The sequence below is a fragment of the Panthera uncia genome, chromosome E3 (assembly GCF_023721935.1).
Source record: "Panthera uncia isolate 11264 chromosome E3, Puncia_PCG_1.0, whole genome shotgun sequence".
In the NCBI taxonomy this organism is placed as follows: domain Eukaryota; kingdom Metazoa; phylum Chordata; class Mammalia; order Carnivora; family Felidae; genus Panthera; species Panthera uncia.
This window is the reverse complement of record NC_064815.1, coordinates 23,491,818-23,511,559: the sequence shown is the minus strand read 5'-3', so window position 1 is coordinate 23,511,559 and position 19,742 is coordinate 23,491,818. Positions and strand designations below refer to the sequence as shown.

Below are 19,742 nucleotides of genomic sequence, written 5' to 3'. Positions count from 1 at the left end.
TTTTGATTTTTTTTTTTTTTAAACCTTCCTATAGAGGTGTGATCCAGAGAAAACGACACAACTTGCTAAAGATACCTATCAAGTCAGTAGCAGAGCCAGGACTAGACCCAGGTCCCCCGGTTCCTTCACGGAACTTCTGAGGAGGTGCCGGATCTTAGCAGGAGTCTGCCAGACATCTGCAGGGAAGAGGGCGGCGGGAAGAACATTCGAGGCACTCTGTGCAAAGCAGGGAGGCCTGAAGCGGCCCTGGGATTCGGAAATTACAAGTAAAGCTACCTGACTCCAGTGGCGTGCGGGGCTGTGGGGCGAGTTGAGCTGGGGAAGAGGAAGCACTCTGGAAGACGGCAGGGTCAGGGTCAGCGCCCGCGCCCGTAAGAGCTGCACTCTAGCGCGCTCTGGCTGGAGCACGACTGATTGTCCTGGAAGCGGACGGGAAGGCTGCGACAAGGCAGGAAAACAGGGACAAGGGGAGACCACCACAAGGGAGTCGCGCAGAGCGGGCCACCTCTAAGTTTTACCTCTGCTAATCGACAAGCAACAAAGGCCTTCCGCTCCTGCCGGAGCTCAATAACGAGGCGTTCGGCCGGCTGCGCAGCTCGGAGACCCGCCGCGCTCAGGAGCGCAGATCAGCGACCGAACTCCCAGTCCGGCACTCCGCCCACTTAGGCCCGCCGCTCCCCGGTTCCGCCCCGCCCCGCCCCCCGCCTCCCTTCAGCCAATGGCAGCCCTCGGCGCCTTTGCCTTCAGCCAGTAGGCGACGTGGCCTCGGACTCTGACGTCACGGAGTGGGGCCAAGGGTCACGCAAGATGGCGGCGCCCAGGAGGCGCTGAGGCGTGGAGCTAAGGATGGGGCTGGCGGCGCTGGCCGCCAGGGTTCGACTGGGGTGGCGGCTGAGCGGGTCGGGACCGGAGCTGAGGCCGGGGCGAGGGCATTGGACGGCGGCCGGGCGCTCGCGGAGCCCGCGCGAGGCAGACACGCCCGTGTTCCAATATGTGGGCGAGCGCGCGGCCCGTGCCGACCGCATCTTCGTGTGGGGCTTCAGCTTCTCGGGGGCGCTGGGCGTGCCCACCTTCGTGCTGCCCGGCGCCGGGCCCGAGCCTCGCGCTGGCTCGCGGCCTCGACGCAGGATCCAACCTGTGCCCTACCGCCTGGAGCTGGACCAGAAGGTGCGGGCCGCGCCTCCCTCTCTCGGTCGCGCCCTCCGGCCTCCGCCGCTGCTCCCCGAGGCCCTCTGCGAGAAGTTGGGAAGCCGGGTGGTCCGACGTCAGGGAGGAGGACCCTCGAGCGGGCTGCAGGCCCGGCAGGGGAAGGCGTTAGGGCGCTGCTCGCATTTATCGTTTGGCCGAAACGTGCCCGTTTTGTGCCCGACTGGCGTCCTTCTCACGTCACCCCCGGAGTCGGGGTTGTGATCAGTTACAGTTTAAGTTCGTTGTGGCTACAGAATGTACCTTCTTTACTTTCAGCCCTCTTAAATGTATCGAGACTTTGTTTCGTAGCCTAGCGTACGGTCTACCCTAGAGAATCTTCCACGTGTGCCTGAAAAGGGATGTGTGTTCGGCTGTTGGCGGAGTTGATGTCAGGTCAAGTTAGTCCGTAACTTCTTGGCTAAAATATTATTTGCTCAGGCAGCTGCAGTGTTCGTCGTTAGCCGCTGATTGTTTTCAACAGATATCCCTGGGGGTAAAGGCTGTTCGCACCGAGTGATATTTGGGTCAGGTCAAATCAATGGAGCCTTGTGAATGGAGTCTTCCGGGGATCCACCAGACAGATGGTTGGGAATGCCCCGGGAGTGGAGCTTTGAAGTTGCTTCAGTCCCTTTCTGACCCCTCCAGTGGCTGCAAGACCGCTGGCTTGCGCTGTAATTGTGAGCTGTTGCTTTTCAGAGCCACTGCAGAGCTGAGCAGAGGTGGATGGGAATAGGTCGAGTTAAAATGCTGCAGAGCTTGCGGTTCTTACTGAAACGCAGCTGCTTTTCTTGAGTAAACATTCCCTAGATTGCTTTAAGTCTTTGGGTAATTTTCAGAGTTCTGAAAAAATTGGTTCTGACGCTTGCCAGTTCTTTGTTGCCCTTCCATTTTCACTGATGTCACTCAGTCCACGTCCTTGTAATGTAATTACCGAGGTGGTTGGATCACATGTGCCATTTTGCTATGTCTTTCTTGTTTCTCTGTTTGTCCTTTGCTCCCTTCTTTTGTGTTAAATAGGTATTTTTCTAGTGTACCTTTTAAATGCCTTTGTTGGGTGTTTTGCTGTACATTTGAGGAGGTCTTTCTTGAGGTTATAATATCCGTCTTAACTTATCATAGTCTACTTTAGGTTAATAATGACCTAATTCTGAAAAAAACTAGAGCAACTTTGTTCCAGCAAAGCTCCATTTCTTCCTCTCCCCTTTATGTGGTTATTGTGATACACATTACATCTTCATACATTTTAAGCCCAGTAATGCAATTTTACCATTACTGTTTTATGCAGTTGTCTTTTAAATCATTTAAGGTACAAAAAGAGAAAAGATTTATTCATGCAGTGCTTTGTAGTTACCTTTATAATTCCGCTAACGGGTGCTCTGTCATTTCATTTCAGCCTGAAGGCCCCCCTTCAGGACTTGTTAAGGTCTACTGAATTTGCTCAGTCTTTGTTTGGGCCTTTCCTGCTATCAGAATTCATTCTTGGTGGACACTTTTTATCTTTTCAGCACTTTGAATATGTCATTCTGGTTTCTGGTCTCCCTTGTTTCTGATAAGAACTTGGCTGTTAAACTTATTGTTCCCTTGTCCTTGCTGAGTCCATTTTCTTTTGATGCCTTCAGGATTTTTCTCTTTGCCTGTCAACAGTTTAACTGTGACTTATTGAGTAGCTTTGATCTGCAGATTTATGTTTTCACAAAATTTGTAAGTTTTCTGCCATTTTTTAAAGTTTTGTTTTGTTTTGTTTTGTTTTTCCTCCTCCTCCCCTTTCTCTCTTGCCCTCCTGGGACTCTAATTACATAGATGTTGGTACACTTGATGTTGTGTCCTAGGTCATAGGTCTCTGAGTCACTGTTCTTTTTTCTTCTTTTTACGCCCTGTTCTTCAGAATGAATAATCTCACTTGATATTTCTTCAAGTGAACTGCTTCTTTCTTCTGTCATCTCACATCAGCTGCTGAGCCTGTTAGAGAATTCTTTCTGTTACTGTACTTTACAACCCTAGAAATACCGTTTAACTTTTTTTTTAAGTATTTTTTTTTAATTTTTTTAACGTTTATTTATTTTTGAGACAGAGAGAGACAGAGCATGAATGGGGGAGGGTCAGACAGAGGGAGACACAGAATCTGAAACAGGCTCCAGGCTCTGAGCGGTCAGCACAGAGCCCGACGCGGGGCTCGAACTCAAGGACCGCGAGATCACGACCTGAGCCGAAGTCGGACACTTAACTGACCGAGGCACCCAGGCGCCCCCCGTTTAACTGTTTAAAGTAGGCTCCGTATTCACCATGGGGCTTGAACTCATGACACTGGGATCAAGAGTCAGATGCTGTACCCATTGAGTCAGCCAGGTGTCCCTCCCCCCCCCCCCCATTTAACTTGTTAATGTTTTTATTTTTACATTGAGATTCCATAGCTGTGAAGTCATTGTCATCATGTTTTCCTTTCGTTCTTTAAACACGGTTTTAAAATATTCTTTGAACAATGGTTTATTGAAGTCTTTGATGAATCCAGCATGTGTCCCCTTAGTGTTGGTTTCTGTCAGCTGCTTTTGTCCCTTCTGTATAGTTCACACTTTCTTGTTTCTTCGCAGTTCTTTTCCTTTTTGGTTAAAACTTTGGATTCTGATATTTTTCCCTTGAGGTTTTTGTTTGTTTGTTTGTTTTGTGGTTTTTTAAGTAACTTGTATTCGTCTGTAGAATCCATCTCCCCTGCGGTGCACGGCCACTGATGTCTTTGTTCAGGTTTTTGATTTGTCTCCCTCCCCCTCCTTTTTTTAGCCTGGCTTCTTGAGTGTCGCCCCCATCCGTGTACTTTTGCGGTCAGCCGATGACTTGGCCAGAGGTTGTGCTCAAACACTTTGGGCTTCTAAGGTTTCTACCTTCTACCTTTGATTCTGAGTATAGGTTTGGAGACCACGTTCAGCGATCAGGCTATTCTCATGTCTGCCTCGGCTTTACGTGGCCCTGTGTGCTCAGGTCTCCCATGTCCCCTCGTGGAGCTTGCCTGTCAGCCGTGGATGTGTGGAGAGCCTTCTGTGACAACTTCATTTCTAGGATCGTTCCATTACCCTTCTGGCTGGTCTTCCTCTCCCCTTGCCCCCGGTCAGGATCGCAACCACAGACTGGCTGAGTTGTGGGTTTGTTTTCCTTGTTTGTTTCCCGCTGAGTTCACTACCAGGCATGAGTTTTCACCTTATATCCTAAAGTACGTCTTTCCTTCCTGGCCACAAAGGTGATCAACCCTGGCCTTTTCAAACTCGTGCACTGAAGTGGAGTAGATGGTGCAGCCCCAGACGGGAAACCTGCAGACTCCCGCTCTTGTTACCTGAAGTTCTACCAGTCTTTTTTTTTTTTTTTTTTAAATTTTTTTTAGCGTTTATTTTATTTTTGAGACAGAGAGAGAGTATGAACGGGGGAGGGGCAGAGAGAGAGGGAGACACAGAATCAGAAGCAGGCTCCAGGCTCTGAGCCGTCAGCCCAGAGCCCGACGCGGGGCTCGAACTCACGGACTGCAAGATCGTGACCTGAGCCGAAGTCGGATGCCTAACCGACGGAACCACCCAGGCTCCCCCTCTAGCAGTCTTTCACAAATAAACATTTCTTCCTCTTTTTTTAATGTTTATTTGTTTATTTTCAGAAAGAGAGAGCATGCACGCAGGGGAGGGGCAGAGAGAGAGGGAAGGAGAGAATCCCAAGCAGTCTCTACACTATCAACCTGACACGGGGCTCGAACTCACAAACCGTAAGATCATGACCTGAGCTGAAATCAAGAGTTAGTTGGATGCTTAACCAGCTGAGCTACCCCGGCGCTTCACAAGTAAATATTTCTCAGTCTATTTGCCTTTGATTTCTCCATCCCTGAAATGGTTGAGGTTTGTTTGTTTGTTTGTTTTTGGTGGTTGTTGTTTTACAATTTTGTCCAATTCTGTACTTTTTTGGGGGGAGAGATTTGCTAACCTCTTCATACCACAAAGTGGGGCGCCTGGGTGGCTCAGGCGGTTGAGCGCCTGACTTCGGCTCAGGTCATGATCTCACGGTCTGTAGTTGGAAGTCCCCCGATGGCACGTTACCACAAAAATTATGTAAGGCTGACTGTGTGTAGGTATCATTCAAAGTCCTTTCGCCTGTTAGTAGATTTAATATTATAGTAGGTACTTAGGAGATATTTGTTGACTGTTGAATAAACAGATGATCACAAGCAAAGAGAATAGTTGTAGTGTGCCAGGTATCACCTAAGGATTTATTCCTTTTCTGTGTCTCCTGCTTCCTCACTGGGTCATTTCTGTGGAGTTGGAGCCATTCCAGAAGTGTAGGGGCTCCAGAAGGCCAGAGAACTGAGGTTTTTTGAACATGGCTGCATGTGTGTAAGTTCCATACGAAAATTGTGGGAGAAGATATCACAAGGCAACAGGAGGGGAAAATCACATGTGGATGACAACAAAACAAGGCAAAAGCAAACCACATTTAAAAGAAATATTTTGGGGGCGCCTGGCTGGCTCAGTCGGAGGAGCACATGACTCTTGATTGCAGGGTTGTGAGTTTGAGCCCTGTGTTGGGTATAGAGATGACTTTAAAAAAAAAAAATGTTGGGGCGCCTGGGTGGCTCAGTCGGTTGAGCATCCGACTTCGGCTCAGGTCACGATCTCGGGATCCGTGAGTTCGAGCCCCGCATCGGGCTCTGTGCTGACAGCTCGGAGCCTGGAGCCTGCTTCTGATTCTGTGTCTCCCTCTCTCTGCCCCTCCCCTGCTCATGCTCTGTCTCTCTCTGTCTCAAAAATAAATTAAAACATTTAAAAAAAGTCTTAAAAAAATAATAAATAAATTCACCGTAGCTGTGATACGAATTCTTCTTTAGGCACTGGTTTGAGAATGTCACAGTGCCACATAAGGGTTAAGAGCATGCTCTCTGGAAGCAATAGCCTGTAGTTAATCTCTAGGAACCTCAGTTTTCCCATCTGCAGAGTACTGTTATTACTACAACAATAATAATTACCAGGACATTGTACAGCTCTAGGTGAAGTCACATACTATTTATCATAAGGCTTCAGCTTTATTAACTCATTTAGTCCTTACAACAACCCAGTACGAGAGACACTGTTTCTGTTTTACAGAGAGGTGATCTGTCTCAGGTCACAGAGCTGGTAAGGGGTAGACCTGAGATTCAAACAAAGGCAGTTTTCACTTTACTACCATGTAAGACCGTGTCGTGGTGAATGGGGTTGATGATAATAATTCGTTCTCGGGTGTTTATGAAGATTAAGTGAGATACTACATATCAACACAATAAATGTTCGGCAAATGTTAGTCGCTATACTTGGGGTACCTGGCTGGCTCAGTTGGTAGAATATGGGACCCTTGATTTCAGGGATTGTAGTTCGAGCCCCATGTTGGGTGTAGAGATTTAAAGAAAATCTTAAAGAAAAATGTTAACTCGCTACGTTAATAGCACGTGTTCTTTGGGTAAAGAACCTTCATTTATTGCTGAGAAAACTCGATTATCACAAATCAGTGTTTCATGGAACTCTTTTTCAGATTTCATCTGCTGCCTGTGGCTACGGATTCACATTGCTGTCCTCTAAAACCAAGGATGTTACGAAAGTCTGGGGCATGGGACTCAACAAAGATTCCCAGCTTGGATTTCACAGGAGCCGCAAGGATACTAGTGAGTGTTGTCACCTTGGCTTCCCTGTGCCGTGATTGGTCTGAGAGAGCTCCCTTTTGTTTTCCAGAACATGATTACATAAGCCAGACTGGGACAACAGAAAAGATAGCGTCTTAAACGGATGTTATTTGAGACCATCTGGACTAGATTATCAGCCTCATTGGGAAGGACACTGAACCTTTAGGCTAAAGAGCATTTGCTGATAAGCAAGGGTATTCCTCTTTTTGAGTCTAGTTTATAACTTATCCTTTATCATGGATATGTACGTACAGGAAAAAACAGTATATATGGGGTTTGGTCCTATCTGAGGTTTCAGGCATCCACTGGGGGTCTTGGGATGTATCCCACATGGTTAAGGGGGGGCCGGCTGTACCTTTACCGCCTGGATAAACCTTTTTGTTGTTTCCTTGTTCTCTTAGTCATGTGCCCGTTTTTTGCACAATTTGGATCACTGTATGTTTTCTGCCTTTTCCCACTTAGTTTTATATCGAGAGTCTTTTATAAGTCAGTCCTGAAGTCTCGGCTGTGAGATGCCACATTCCATTTGCTGTGCCCTTTACTGGGAGCACCTAGAGGCACGCACAGACATGGGCCGAGTCCTGTAAAGCATGCCATGTCCTGTGGCCAGCTTCAGTTTCCAACTCAATCCTGATTTGTTTTGAAGCAAATCCCAACATTGTTAATTTCATTAGTAAACATTTCAGTATGTATCTAAAAAATAAATAAATAAAAGACCCTTAAAAAACAGCAAGTGCATAAAAATAATGAACAACACGATCCCTTCATATTATCAAATATCCAATCAGTGTTCAAGCGGTCAGTTGTCTCATCAATGTCGGTACATTTTTATTTCAGTTTTTAAACATTTGTTTGAATCAGTATCCAGATAAGGTCCTGGCATTGCAATCAGTTGATAAGACCAATGTACGTATGTATGTACAGATTTATTTATTTAAGTAGACTCCACACCAGTGTGGGGCTGGAACTCACGGGGCACCAAGAGTCACAGGCTGTCCCGACTCAGCCAGCCAGGCGCCCCCCCGTTGATAAGACTTCTTTTAAGTCTATTTTAATCTTTTTTTCCTTGAACAAGGCTTATTGGCCGAAGAAATGACTTTGGCAACGAAGTCATCCAGCTTTATTTGTGAAACAAAGAAACGAGGGGCGCCTGGCTGGCTCAGTCGGTTGAGCAGAGACTATGTAAAAATAAAATCTTTGAAAAATAAAAACAAAAAGAAGAGAAACCACACTGGTTACCCTATAGAATTCTCCAGTCTGGAGTTTGCTGAATGTATCCCTGTGGTGCCATTTAACACGATCCTCTGTCCTCTGTATTTCCTGTCAATTGATAGCTGCATTTAGAGCCGGACCCACCCACTGACCCTCCAACCCTTCCCTCTTTCCTTCCTTCCTTCCCTCCCTCCCCTCTTTTTTAGACCCAGATTCCTTTTAAATGTTAGGTAATTACTGCTTCCCAGGCCCTTCGGGCTCTATGCAGAGAGTAATGGGGTATGTGAATCACTCTTTAGTATTTGGAAGCACCACATATTTTCAGCTAATGAGGCTGCGTCTGCTGACAGCATTGCCCAGTTTCTTTGATTTTGCCTCGAATGACATCATCTCATAGTGATAAAGCAGTTACTCCATGCTGATCGAAAGGTCTCTCTGAATATTCTATCAGTCGCTGACGAATACAAATGAGCAAGCGTGCTCTTGTGACCGTAACAGTGCCGTTTTTTCGGTAGAGTCTTTTTAAACACGGGGTCCATAGGAGAAACCACGGGAGTTGTTAGTGACAAGTTGAGAACTGGTACTTGCAGACCTTAACCTCAGTCAACATTACAGATGTTAAAATGAAAAGCTCTTTGTTTAAAACCTGTAAGGGGAATTCCCCACGTAGGCCATTCTGGCTTCTCCTGCAGGATTGTAAAGAACATTAGGGTTCTTCTGTAGAGTGACTTCTAAAAAACGTTCGGGGCGCCTGGGTGGCGCAGTCGGTTAAGCGTCCGACTTCAGCCAGGTCACGATCTCGCGGTCCGTGAGTTCGAGCCCCGCGTCAGGCTCTGGGCTGATGGCTCGGAGCCTGGAGCCTGTTTCTGATCCTGTGTCTCCCTCTCTCTCTGCCCCTCCCCCGTTCATGCTCTGTCTCTCTCTGTCCCAAAAATAAATAAAAAACGTTGAAAAAAAAAAAATTAAAAAAAAATAAAATAAAATAAAAAACGTTCTCCCTCACTTGCTTACTTAAAATTCACATTTTCCTAAAAAAAAGATAATAAATAATAAAATTAAATTAAATGAGAAATTCCTAATTAATTAATTAATTAACTAAAGCTCTACACCCAACATGGGGCTCGAACTCACAATCCCTGAGATCAAGTCGCACGCACTACCGATTGAACCGGCCAGCTGCCCCTAAAAATTTTTTTTTTTTTGACCAGAGAGCATATTCGTGTACCTTTAGAATCCCAACAGTGCGGTAGAATGTATGGTGAAAAGGCTGCTTTCTGCCTCTGCCCTCCTAGCCACGCGGTTTTTCCCCGGGAAGACAACCTGTCCACAGCTTCCATTGTCTCCTTCTAGAGGGATTTAGCGTATAGGCAAGCGGATGCCTCTACGCGTTCTTTCCGCCTCCTTCTAGCGTAAGCAGCTTTAACATAAGTGGTATCGCCCAGTATATGCTGCTGTTTTCCTTCCTGAGAAATGGTAGTGGGTATGACAGGAGCAAAATGCTTTCCTTTCTTTGGGCGCAAATGGTGCTCGCTGACGCGGGGAGGCTAATTAGACTCTGTCTGATTTTCAGCCGCCCGATGCGTCCTGGAGGGTGTCGTGGGTCCAGAAATGGGGACCGGGCCTCTGGGCTTCGCTCTGCCCCTCGCCTGCGTGCCTTGAGTAGCCGCTCTCATCTCTGGCCGCGGGGCACTGTGGTGTGGGGGGTGATCTCTAACGCCCGAAGCGCTGTGCCTCTCCGCCAGTGTGACGTGCTGTGACGCCGGCCGTCCTCGTTTCAGCCAGGGGATACGAGTATGTGCTGGAGCCCTCGCCTGTGCCGCTGCCTCTGGACAGACCCCAGGACACGCAGGTGCTGCAGGTCTCGTGCGGCAGAGCCCATTCCCTCATCCTCACAGACCGCGAAGGAGGTGAACGGGCCTGCTCCGGGTTCCCGGGGGAGTGGGGGAGCCGCGCGGTTGCCCTTGGGTCCACAGTGGCTCGTTTGCTTGAACCGCACCTCATCAGTGAGGCTGTCGGCACTTCCCCAGCGAATCGGTAGGATGGCTCAGGGTCACCACGTTGGGCAGACTCTGCTAGCTCTTTTGTGTTCTCTCCTCTCTGCGATTCTTCGAAAACCTTAGGGATTTGGAAATGTGACCGCGCATACCGCAGCAAGGCCTCCTGCTCGCTTTGCTGTGAAGTCCCCGAGCTGGGCTGTGGGGGCGTGTGTGCGCGTGCGTGTGTGGAGACAGCTCTTTCCCTTGTACTGAAAGAAGCCCGTTTGCTAATACTTGTTTCATTTGGTGGGCTTCGGAGTCCAGATAACACCGACTTTCTCCAGAAGACCGGTGGTGTCTACGGAAAGGCCCACTGGACTAGATTTTTCCAATTTCATCTTCTGGCTAAGCATGCTTTGCGGGAAAAGGCCACGGTGGAGTTCAGGAACTCTTTCAAGAGTAGCTTTGACGTGGAGGGCAACCTAGTGACAGGTCCAGGGAGTGGGGCTGTTGGGGCCTTCCCCAGGATGGGCTGGCCTCAAACGTGGAGTTCTCGAGAGGTGGGACGAGGGCCTGGGGGGGAAGGCAGAAGGAACAGTCACGGTGGCCCGGGCTGTTGGTGCGGGGCTAGACCCCAGCACGCCTGTGGGTGTGCCTGCCGGGCTGGGGTTGTCAGAGAAGGAGGTCAGGAGGCGGTGAGGATGAGCGGTTGGACTAAGACCACTTCCGAGACCGCCTTGCAGTCCTGACGTGCGGGGATCCCGTGAACCTGCAGAATGGTTTTAATCGGTGGTGGTATTCTTCAGTCTTCAGCATGGGAAACAATTCTTACGGGCAGTGTGGAAGAAACGTGGTCGAAGATGAAATTTACAGGTGAGTGCCCCAAAGGACTGCCCTTCCCCAAGTTGCGTTAAGCATTTAACGTTTCTCTGTGGTTACTAAGTGATGCACCCATGGAGCAGGGAACTGCAGGCTTCCTGATGCCTGAGAGGGGCAGTGAGAAGTCACTGGAAAGCTGTGCCATCGTTCCCTTGTGGGTTGAGCTCCGGACATTAGCTTGGTGGAAGGGAGGGCGGACTAGCGTTGATTGTGGTGTGTAGAACTTATTTCCAGTTAGGTTTTTTTTTAAGTTTATTTATTAAAAATTTTTTTTTTCAATGTTTATTTTTGAGAGAGAGAGAGAGAGAGAGAGAGAGAGACAGTATGAGTGCGGGGGGTGGGGCAGAGAGAGAGGGAGCCACAGAATCCGAAAGCAGGCTCCAGGCTCTGAGCGGTCAGCACAGAGCCCGACGCGGGGCTCACACCCACGAACCATGAGATCATGACCTGAGCTGAAGTTGGATGCTCAACTGAGCCACCCAGGCGCCCCAGTTTATTTATTTATTTTGAGAGAGAGAGAGTGACAAGTAGGGGAGAAGGGTAGAGGGAGAGAGACAATCCCAAGCAGCCTCTACGCTCCGCGCAGAGCCTGATGTGGGGCTTGAACTCACAAACCGTGAGATCATGACCTGAGCCAAAATCAAGAGCCGGATGCTCAACTGACTGAGCCTCCCAGGTGCCCCTCCAATTAGTTTTTTATTTTTACCAAATTAATTAATTAAAATTCCTCTCTGTTCCATTCTTTATGTGTTTATATATATAATATATATATAATATATAAAATATGTATGTAATATATAAAATATATATAATATAAAATATAAAATATATATAATATATAATATATGTATAACACATAAACTTTTTTAAATGTTGCTTATTTTTTAGAGAGCATGAGCAGAGTAGAGGCAGAGAGAGAGAGGGGAACCGAGGATTCAAAGTGGGCTCCACGCTGACGGCAGCAAGCCCAATGTGGTCTCAGACCCACGAACTGTGAGATCATGACCTGAGCCGAAGTCGGACGCTCAACCAACTGAGCCACCCGGGAGCCCCTTGTTTGTTTTAGTCTTTAAAAGAATTCCCCTCTCCTTCCTTACATTATACTGTTGGGTCTAAACTCCAGTCTCATCTCTGACATCGTATTAAAATTGCCAAAGGGGGGACCCCTGGCTGGCTCAGTCAGTAGAGTGTGTGACTCTTGATCGCAGGGTCGTGGTGAGTTCCAGGCCCACATTGGGTGTGGAGCCTACTTAAAAAAAAAAAAAAACCACCGAAGGGATGTTGTTTTGTTTTGTTTTACTTTCATGCTTAGGCCTACCCCTGCCTTACATTTGACCTTGAGAATTTCCCTAATAGTTACTGTGTGCCTGTGGGGGGCAGCCATCAGGGGTGACAAGAGGGGGCGGGACCACACAGTGCTTGCCGTGACCGTATCTCTTGTTTCTCCCCAAATTGCTTCTGGCTGCAGCGAAAGTCACAGAGTCACTAGACTGCAGGACTTCGAAGGTCAGGTGGTTCAGGTAAGGGACACGTGCTGAGAGCCACTCAGCCAGCCCCCGGGGGTGCTTTTGCAGGGGTGAAAGCTGGGTGGGGTGACGGCAACTCGGTTAGGGCAGTTTTCTGAATTGGTGAATTATTCTAGTAAAAAGTCTTGGCTGCCTCCTGTAGGTCAGGAGAGGGTTGATTTATGCTAGGTTATGGGGGTACAGAGTGTAATAAGGTTTGGGGGTAACCCTCTAGGGGGCAGAGACAAGTGAGGCTAGCTGTGTCACAGTGTCCCACAGCGCTCTGTGTGTGTCCCAGGCTGGCTGCATCTGGCCCACCATTTTATTTCCATCCCTGGTGCAGTGCCTGGCACGTGGTAAGTACTTATGAAAAATCCTTAGATACATAAGCGGGTGCGTACACGAAGGGCTCTGAGCGCAGGAGGTCTGTTAAGTCTGCCAGGGGTGGAGTGGGAGGGAGAGCAGGTGTATCAGATAGACCGGGGCTGGGTGGTAGGAGAGGTTTCATGGCAGAAGGAGGTGCAGCCTGAGGGCTCAGAAGGGCAGATGGTGAGCTAGAGCCAAAGAGAGAGGCAGAGGAGCGGAAGGGGGGAAAGAAAGGCTTAAGGAGAAGGGAGAGGTTCCCCAGGGGTGGGGCGGAGGGGAGGTCTCCTCGGTACATCTGGCACTTGGCTGTAGCAGGAGCAGTTTCAGGGAGCGGGACGCAAACGCTAGGCTGAGGCGGACTGGGGATGAGTAAGATGCGGAGGCCGAGCGGGGCAGCCTGCCGGACCCGGCCGTCTCGCTCGCTGCTGTAGGGCTCGTGGCAAGCTGTGGGTCCGTCCACCGGGATCCTGCGCCTCCGTGGATTTCTTCTCATCGGCCTCCTCTCTGTTTGTCCGGTAGGTCGTCTGTGGCCAGGACCATAGCCTGTTCCTGACAGATAAAGGAGAGGTGTACTCGTGTGGCTGGGGTGCCGACGGGCAAACAGGTGGGTGACCTACCCCCACCCCGGGGTGGCGCCCCGGGGGCTGTGGACTGTAGGGCTCTCGTGGGCCAGAACCCCCCTTCCTTAGACTCTTCTGTCTCCTTCCCCTCACCCCCAGCTCCCACGGCGAACAACCCATGAAGGGTTGGGGACAGGGTTACGGCCGCTGCTCAACAAACAGCTGCACAAATGCCATCTAAAGGGAGCTCAATTTAACTGTTTTGACGAGAACGTGATTAAGGGCGGGAGGTATTAACCCTGCTTATCTAATCCTTTTCTTGTTTTGGTATTTGTCTGAAGGGAGGGCCTTCACATTTAAGAGTTATTTCTTTTTTTTTTTTTAATTTTTTTTTTTTTTAACGTTTATTTATTTTTGAGACAGAGAGAGACAGAGCATGAACAGGGGAGGGGCAGAGAGAGAGGGAGACACAGAATCCGAAGCAGGCTCCAGGCTCTGAGCTGTCAGCACAGAGCCCGACACGGGACTCAAATTCACAGACCGCGAGATCATGACCTGAGCCGAAGTCGGACGCCCAACCGACCGAGCCACCCAGGCGCCCCAGGAGTTATTTCTTTTTTGTGTGTGTTTTGTTTTTCAAATTTAGGACTTCAGTGTTGTGTAAATCGTCCATCATCCTACCACTGCATCAAATCACCTTTGTTCACTGTTTTGTGTTTTCTTCCAGTTATTGTTCATGCATGTACATCTCTCTTATATCATAATAATACCATAGGTGTGATTTTATGTGCTCGTCTTATTTAAATTTTTTTTAATGTTTATTTATTTTTGAGAGACAGGGAGAGAGACAGAGCGTGAGCAGGGGCAGAGAGAGAGGGAGACACAGAATCCGATTCAGGCTCCAGGCTCCGAGCCGTCAGCACAGAGCCCGACGCGGGGCCCAAACCCACAGACTGTGAGATTATGACCCGAGATGAAGTCAGATGCCCAACCGACTGAGCCACCCAGGTGCCCTTTTTTATTTTTATTTTTTGAGAGAGAGAGAGAGAGAGAGAGAGCGCCCGCGCACTTGAGCACGAGTGGGGGAGGGGCAGAGGGAGAGAGAATCTTAAGCAGGTTCCATGCTGAACCCCAATGTGGGACTCAATCCCATGACTCTGGGATCATGACCTGAGCCAAAATCAAGAGTCAGACCTCCCAGGCACCCTGCAGTACAGTATTATTAACTGTAGTTGTCATGCTGTACATTACATCCCCAGGACTTACTTATTTTATAATTGGAAGTTTCTACCTTTACCCACTTTGCTCACACCCCACCCCCACCTCTGGCAACCACCAGTCTGTTCTCTTGGATCTATGAGCTTGTTTGTCTGCCTTTCCTTCACCATTTCTTTCTCTTTCATTCATTCATTCCACATATATATGAGACCATACAGTATTTGTCTTTCTCTGTTTGACTTATTTCACTTAGGATAATGCTGTCAGAGTCCATCCGTGTTGTTGCAAATGGCAAGATGTCATTATTTTTTCTGGCTGAGTAATATTCCATTGTACCTGTATACCGTAGTTTCTTTACATGATCCATTATTTTTGACAAGAATGCTACGACCATTCAGTGAGGGAAAGAAAAGTCTTTCACAAACGGTGCTGGGACAACTGGTTACATACATGCCAAAGAACGAACCTGAATCTCTGCCTTACACCATCTATAAAAATGAACTCAAAATGGGGCACCTGGGTGGCTCAGTCGGTTAAGCATCTGACTTTGGTTCAGGTCATGATCTTGTGGTTCGTGAATTCGAGCCCTGCATCGGGCTCTGTGCTGACAGTGTGGAACTTGCTTGGGGTCCTCTCTCTCCCTCTCTCTCCCTTTCTCTCCCTCTCTCTCCGCCCCTCCTCCACTCATGTGTGCACGCATGTGTGCTCTCTCAAAATAATAAATAAATAAACTTGAACTCAAAATGGATCAAAGTCCACTTAAGAGCTAACACTGTAAAACTTTTAGAAGAAAACGTGGGTATACTCTTTGTGACCTCAGATTAGGTAGCAATTTCTTTTTTTTTTTTTTTTTAATGTTGATTTATTCTTGAGAGAGTGAGAGAGAGACGGAGCACGAGCGGGGGAGGGACAGAGAGAGAGACGGAGACACAGAATCCGAAGCAGGCTCCAGGCTCCAGGCTCCAAGCTGTCAGCACAGAGCCCGACGCGGGGCTTGAACTCAGGCTGTGAGATCGTGACCTGAACCGAAGTCAGACGCTTAACCGACTAAGCCACCCAGGCGCCCCAAGGCAGCAATTTCTTAAATATGATCCCCGAAGCATAAGCCAAAAAGGAAAAATAGGTAAATTGGGCTTACGAAAATGAAAAAGTTTTATGCATCAAAGGATGCTACCAAGAAAGTGGAAAAATAACCCACGGAATGGGAAGGAATATTCATAAGTTGTATATTTGATAAGGGTCTAGGACCAGAATATATAAAGAGCTCTCACAACCCAATAGCAAGATAAAACAACCTAATTCAAAAATGGCAAAAGATAGTGTACCTGGGTGGCTCAGTTGGTTAAGCGTCTGGCCCTTGATTTCGGCTCAGGTCGTGGTCTCATGGTTCGTGGGTTTGAGCCCCGTGTCGAGTGCAAGAGCCTGCTTGGGATTCTGTCTTCCTCCCTCTCTGCCTCCCCCCTGCTCTTCCCCCCCCCCCCAAAAAAAAAGTGGCAAAAGTTTTGTGAAGGCATTTCTCCAAAGATCTACAAAATGGCCAATAAACATGTGGAACAGATCCTCATTAATTAGTCATTAGGGGAATGCAAATTGGTTTCACAATGAGATACCACTTCACATGTATTAGGATGGTTACTATTTAAAGAACCCAGAAAATAACAAGCGTTGGCAAGGCTTAGGAGAAATTGGCGCCCTCAGACGTTGTTGGGGGGATTGTCAAATGGTGCAGCTGCAGTGGAAGACAGTTTGGCCGGTGCTCAGAGAGTTGAGCAGAGAATTACCATCTGACCCAGCAGTCCCACCCCTAGCCGGGGACCCACGGGAAATGAAAACATTTGTCTGCACAAAAACTTGTGCGCAAATGTTCACAGCAACATTCCTTATGACAGCCAAAAAGTAGAAACAGCCCAAATGTCCATCAGCTGTTGAATGGATAAACGGCACACATTCATTTTATTTAAAGGGGGGGGGGGGGTCAAAAAATAAATTAAAAAAAAAAAAGCCAACACACCAGGGAAAAATTCCAGCAGTAGAAGAAGTAAGCACAGCCTCATTCATCTCTGTCCACGGCCCAACCCCGAATGCCTGCTCTCACGTCCGTCCCGTGGCAGGTGTCATTTACACAAATACCCTTTTGCCAGTCCTGTGCTATACAGACTGTATATAGCGCCCTGTGGAAGCACTTCCAGGGCATAGAGCTCAGAGTCGCACACTCGGACTTCAGATCCCCCTAAGCCCGGATTCGCACACGCCGCTCACCCGCTCAGCTACACGGGGAATCCCGGGGACGGTGCAGGGAAGGATTGGAGACGAATTGCGTTGGGCCTTTTCCAGACCAGACCAAACCAAAGTCAGGCTAACCCAACCAAGCTCCCAAATGTAGTATATCCATACAGTGGAATATCATTCAGCCCTAAAAAGGAACGAAGCCCTAATGCACGCTACAACGTGGACGAAGCTTGAAAACATGCTGTTAAGTGAAAGAAGGCAGACACAGAAGCTCACATGTTGTGGGATTCCATTGATACGGAGTGCCCAGAAGAGGCAAATCCATGGAGACAGAAAGTATAGTGGCTTCCAGGGCTGAGGGTGAGGGGGGGAAGTGAGGAATGACTGCTTAACGGGGAGGGGATTTCTTTCTGGGTGACGAACATGTCCTTAAATTCATTAAAGGCGACGGTGGCACAACATCGTGAATGTACTAAAAACTGCTGAGTTGTACACTTCAGAAGAGTGGAAATGGTGAATTTGTGTCATGGGAACCTTATCTCAATAAAAAACAACAGGTGGGCCGTCTGGCTGGCTCGGTGGAACATACGACTTCTGGCTTCAGGGTTGTGAGTTCGAGCCTCCTGTTGGGTGTAGAGGTTACTTACAAATCTTTAAAAAAAATACAAAAAAATAAAATAGCGATAGGCAACATAAATGTAAATTATAAAACGTGGTAATAAAATCAACACTTGTGAGAGTACTACCCAATTAAAGACGTAGACTTTTGAGACCTATTTCAGGGGCGCCTGGGTGGCTCAGTCGGGTAAGCGTCCGACTCTTGATCTCAGCTCAGGTCATGGTCTCGTGGTTAATGGGTTCGAGCCCTGCATCAGGCTCTGTGCCGGCAGTGCAGAGCCTGCATGGGATTCTCTCTCTCTCCTTCTCTTTCTGCCCCTCCCTGGCTCGCTCACTGTCTCTCAAAATGAATAAGCTAAACTAAAAAAAAAAAAAAAAGAATGAAAAAAAGAAAGATTTTTATTTTTAAGTAATCCCCACACCCAGCGTGGGCCTCGAGCTCACAACCCCGAGATCAAGAGTCACACGCTCCACTGACCGAGCCAGCCGCGCGCCCCAGGTGGCCACTTTCAATTTTTGTTTTGTTTGATTGAAGCTGTCCTAATGGATGTGAATTGATAACTCATGGTTTTGATCTGCATTTCCTTAGTGTTCAGTGATGTTGATCATCATTTTCTGGGCTTAGCAGCCATTTGGATGTCTTCTTTGGAGAAACGTGTGTTCCAGTCCTTTTGCCCAGTTTTTAATTGGGTTGTTTGGGGTTTTGGGTTTTGTTTTCTTTGTTTGTTTGTTGGTGGTGGTGTAGAGTTTTAGGAGTTCTCTCTATGTTCTGGATATTGATCCCTTATCAGATATATGATTTGCAAATGTTTTCTGCCATTCCGTGGGTTGCCTTCTTACCCTGTTGGTAGTGAGTCCGGTTTGTCTGTTTTTTGTTGCCTATCCCTTTGGGGTCATTTCCAAGAAGTCGTTGTCAAACCCGGTGTCGTTAAGCTCTCGCCCTTTGTTTTTCTCCTAAGAGCTTTATGGTTTTCACTCTTGTGTGTAGGTCTTTGATCCATTTGGAGGTAACTTTTGTACGTGGTGTTAGGTAGGCGTCCAACTTCATTCCTGTGCAGGTGGATATCCAGTTTTCCTAGCACCGTTTGTTGAAAAGGCTACCCTTTCCCCATCGGTCTTGGGACTCTTGTCAAAAATCACATGATCATAAACGCAAGGGCTCATTCCTGGGCTCTCTGTTCTATTCCATTGGTTTCTATGTCTGTCTTTTATGCCACTGCCGCCCTGTTTGGACTGTTGCAGCTTTGACATCAGGAAGTGTGAGTCGTCCCAAGATCACTTGGCTATTTAGGGTCCTTTGAGATTTCGTATGAATAATAGGATAAATATTTCTGTAAAAAGCATTATTGGGATTTTGGTAGAGATTGCATTGAGTCTGTAGATCACTTTGAATAGTAATGATGTCCTAACAATATTAGATCTGTTAGCCCATGAACATAAGATGTCTTTTTTTTTTTTAACGTTTATTTATTTTTGAGACAGAGAGAGACACAGTATGAACGGGGGAGGGTCAGAGAGAGGGAGACACAGAATCTGAAACAGGCTCCAGGCTCCGAGCCATCAGCCCAGAGCCTGACGCGGGGCTCGAACTCACGGACCGCGAGATCGTGACCTGGCTGAAGTCGGACGCCCAACCGACTGCGCCACCCAGGCGCCCCCATAAGATGTCTTTTCACATATTTATGCCTTCTTTAATTTCCGTCAGCAGTATTTCATAGTTTTCCTTGTACACGTCTTTGACATCGCTGGTTGAGTTAATTCCTGAGTATTTATTCTTCTGGATGCTACTGTAAATAGAATTGTCTTCCTTAATTATTTTTTCTTTTTTTAAGAATATTTGTTTGAGAGAGAGAACGAGAATGCACATGTGTGCACGTGCACAAGTGGGAGAGGGGCAGAGAGAGGAGAGAGAGAATCCCAGGTGCTGACTGTGCGGCTCAATCCTGTGACCCGGGGATCATGACCTGAGCCGAAATCAAGAGTCAGAGGCGTAACCAACTGACCCACCCAGGCGCCCCTTAATTTTGTTTTTTGGATTGCTCGTTGTTAGTGTAGAGAAAGGCAGTTGATTTCTTTGTGTTGATTTTGTATTCTGCTTCTTTGCTGAATGCAGTCCATTTTTATAGCTGGATGACATCCTACCACGGAATATACCTCCATTTATTCAGTTTCGTGTTGATGGATGTTTGGATGGTTTACAACTTTTTGTTACATGTCAAGCAGTGCTTCCGGGGCCGTCTGTCTGTCTTCTTGGTCACGTGTTCCACAGCTCTCGTCTCTCTTGTGAAGATGCCTTGAGTGGTCGTGGGTTAGA

General features: G+C 47.8%; 1 protein-coding gene across 2 annotated transcripts in view; it reads left to right on the top strand.

Annotated features, from left to right (window-relative positions):
• The first annotated feature begins 786 nt into the window (after positions 1-786).
• The window catches only part of RCC1L (RCC1 like), a 35,123-nt gene continuing 16,167 nt past the window's right edge, over positions 787-19,742 (top strand). For both annotated transcript variants that reach the window (XM_049638761.1, XM_049638762.1), the window contains exons 1-6: positions 787-1,167; positions 6,718-6,847; positions 9,856-9,984; positions 10,860-10,926; positions 12,401-12,452; positions 13,323-13,407. In XM_049638761.1, coding sequence (XP_049494718.1) covers positions 847-1,167; positions 6,718-6,847; positions 9,856-9,984; positions 10,860-10,926; positions 12,401-12,452; positions 13,323-13,407 — 784 coding nt within the window. In that variant the 5' untranslated portion in view covers positions 787-846. The remainder of the gene's footprint in view (positions 1,168-6,717; positions 6,848-9,855; positions 9,985-10,859; positions 10,927-12,400; positions 12,453-13,322; positions 13,408-19,742) is intronic.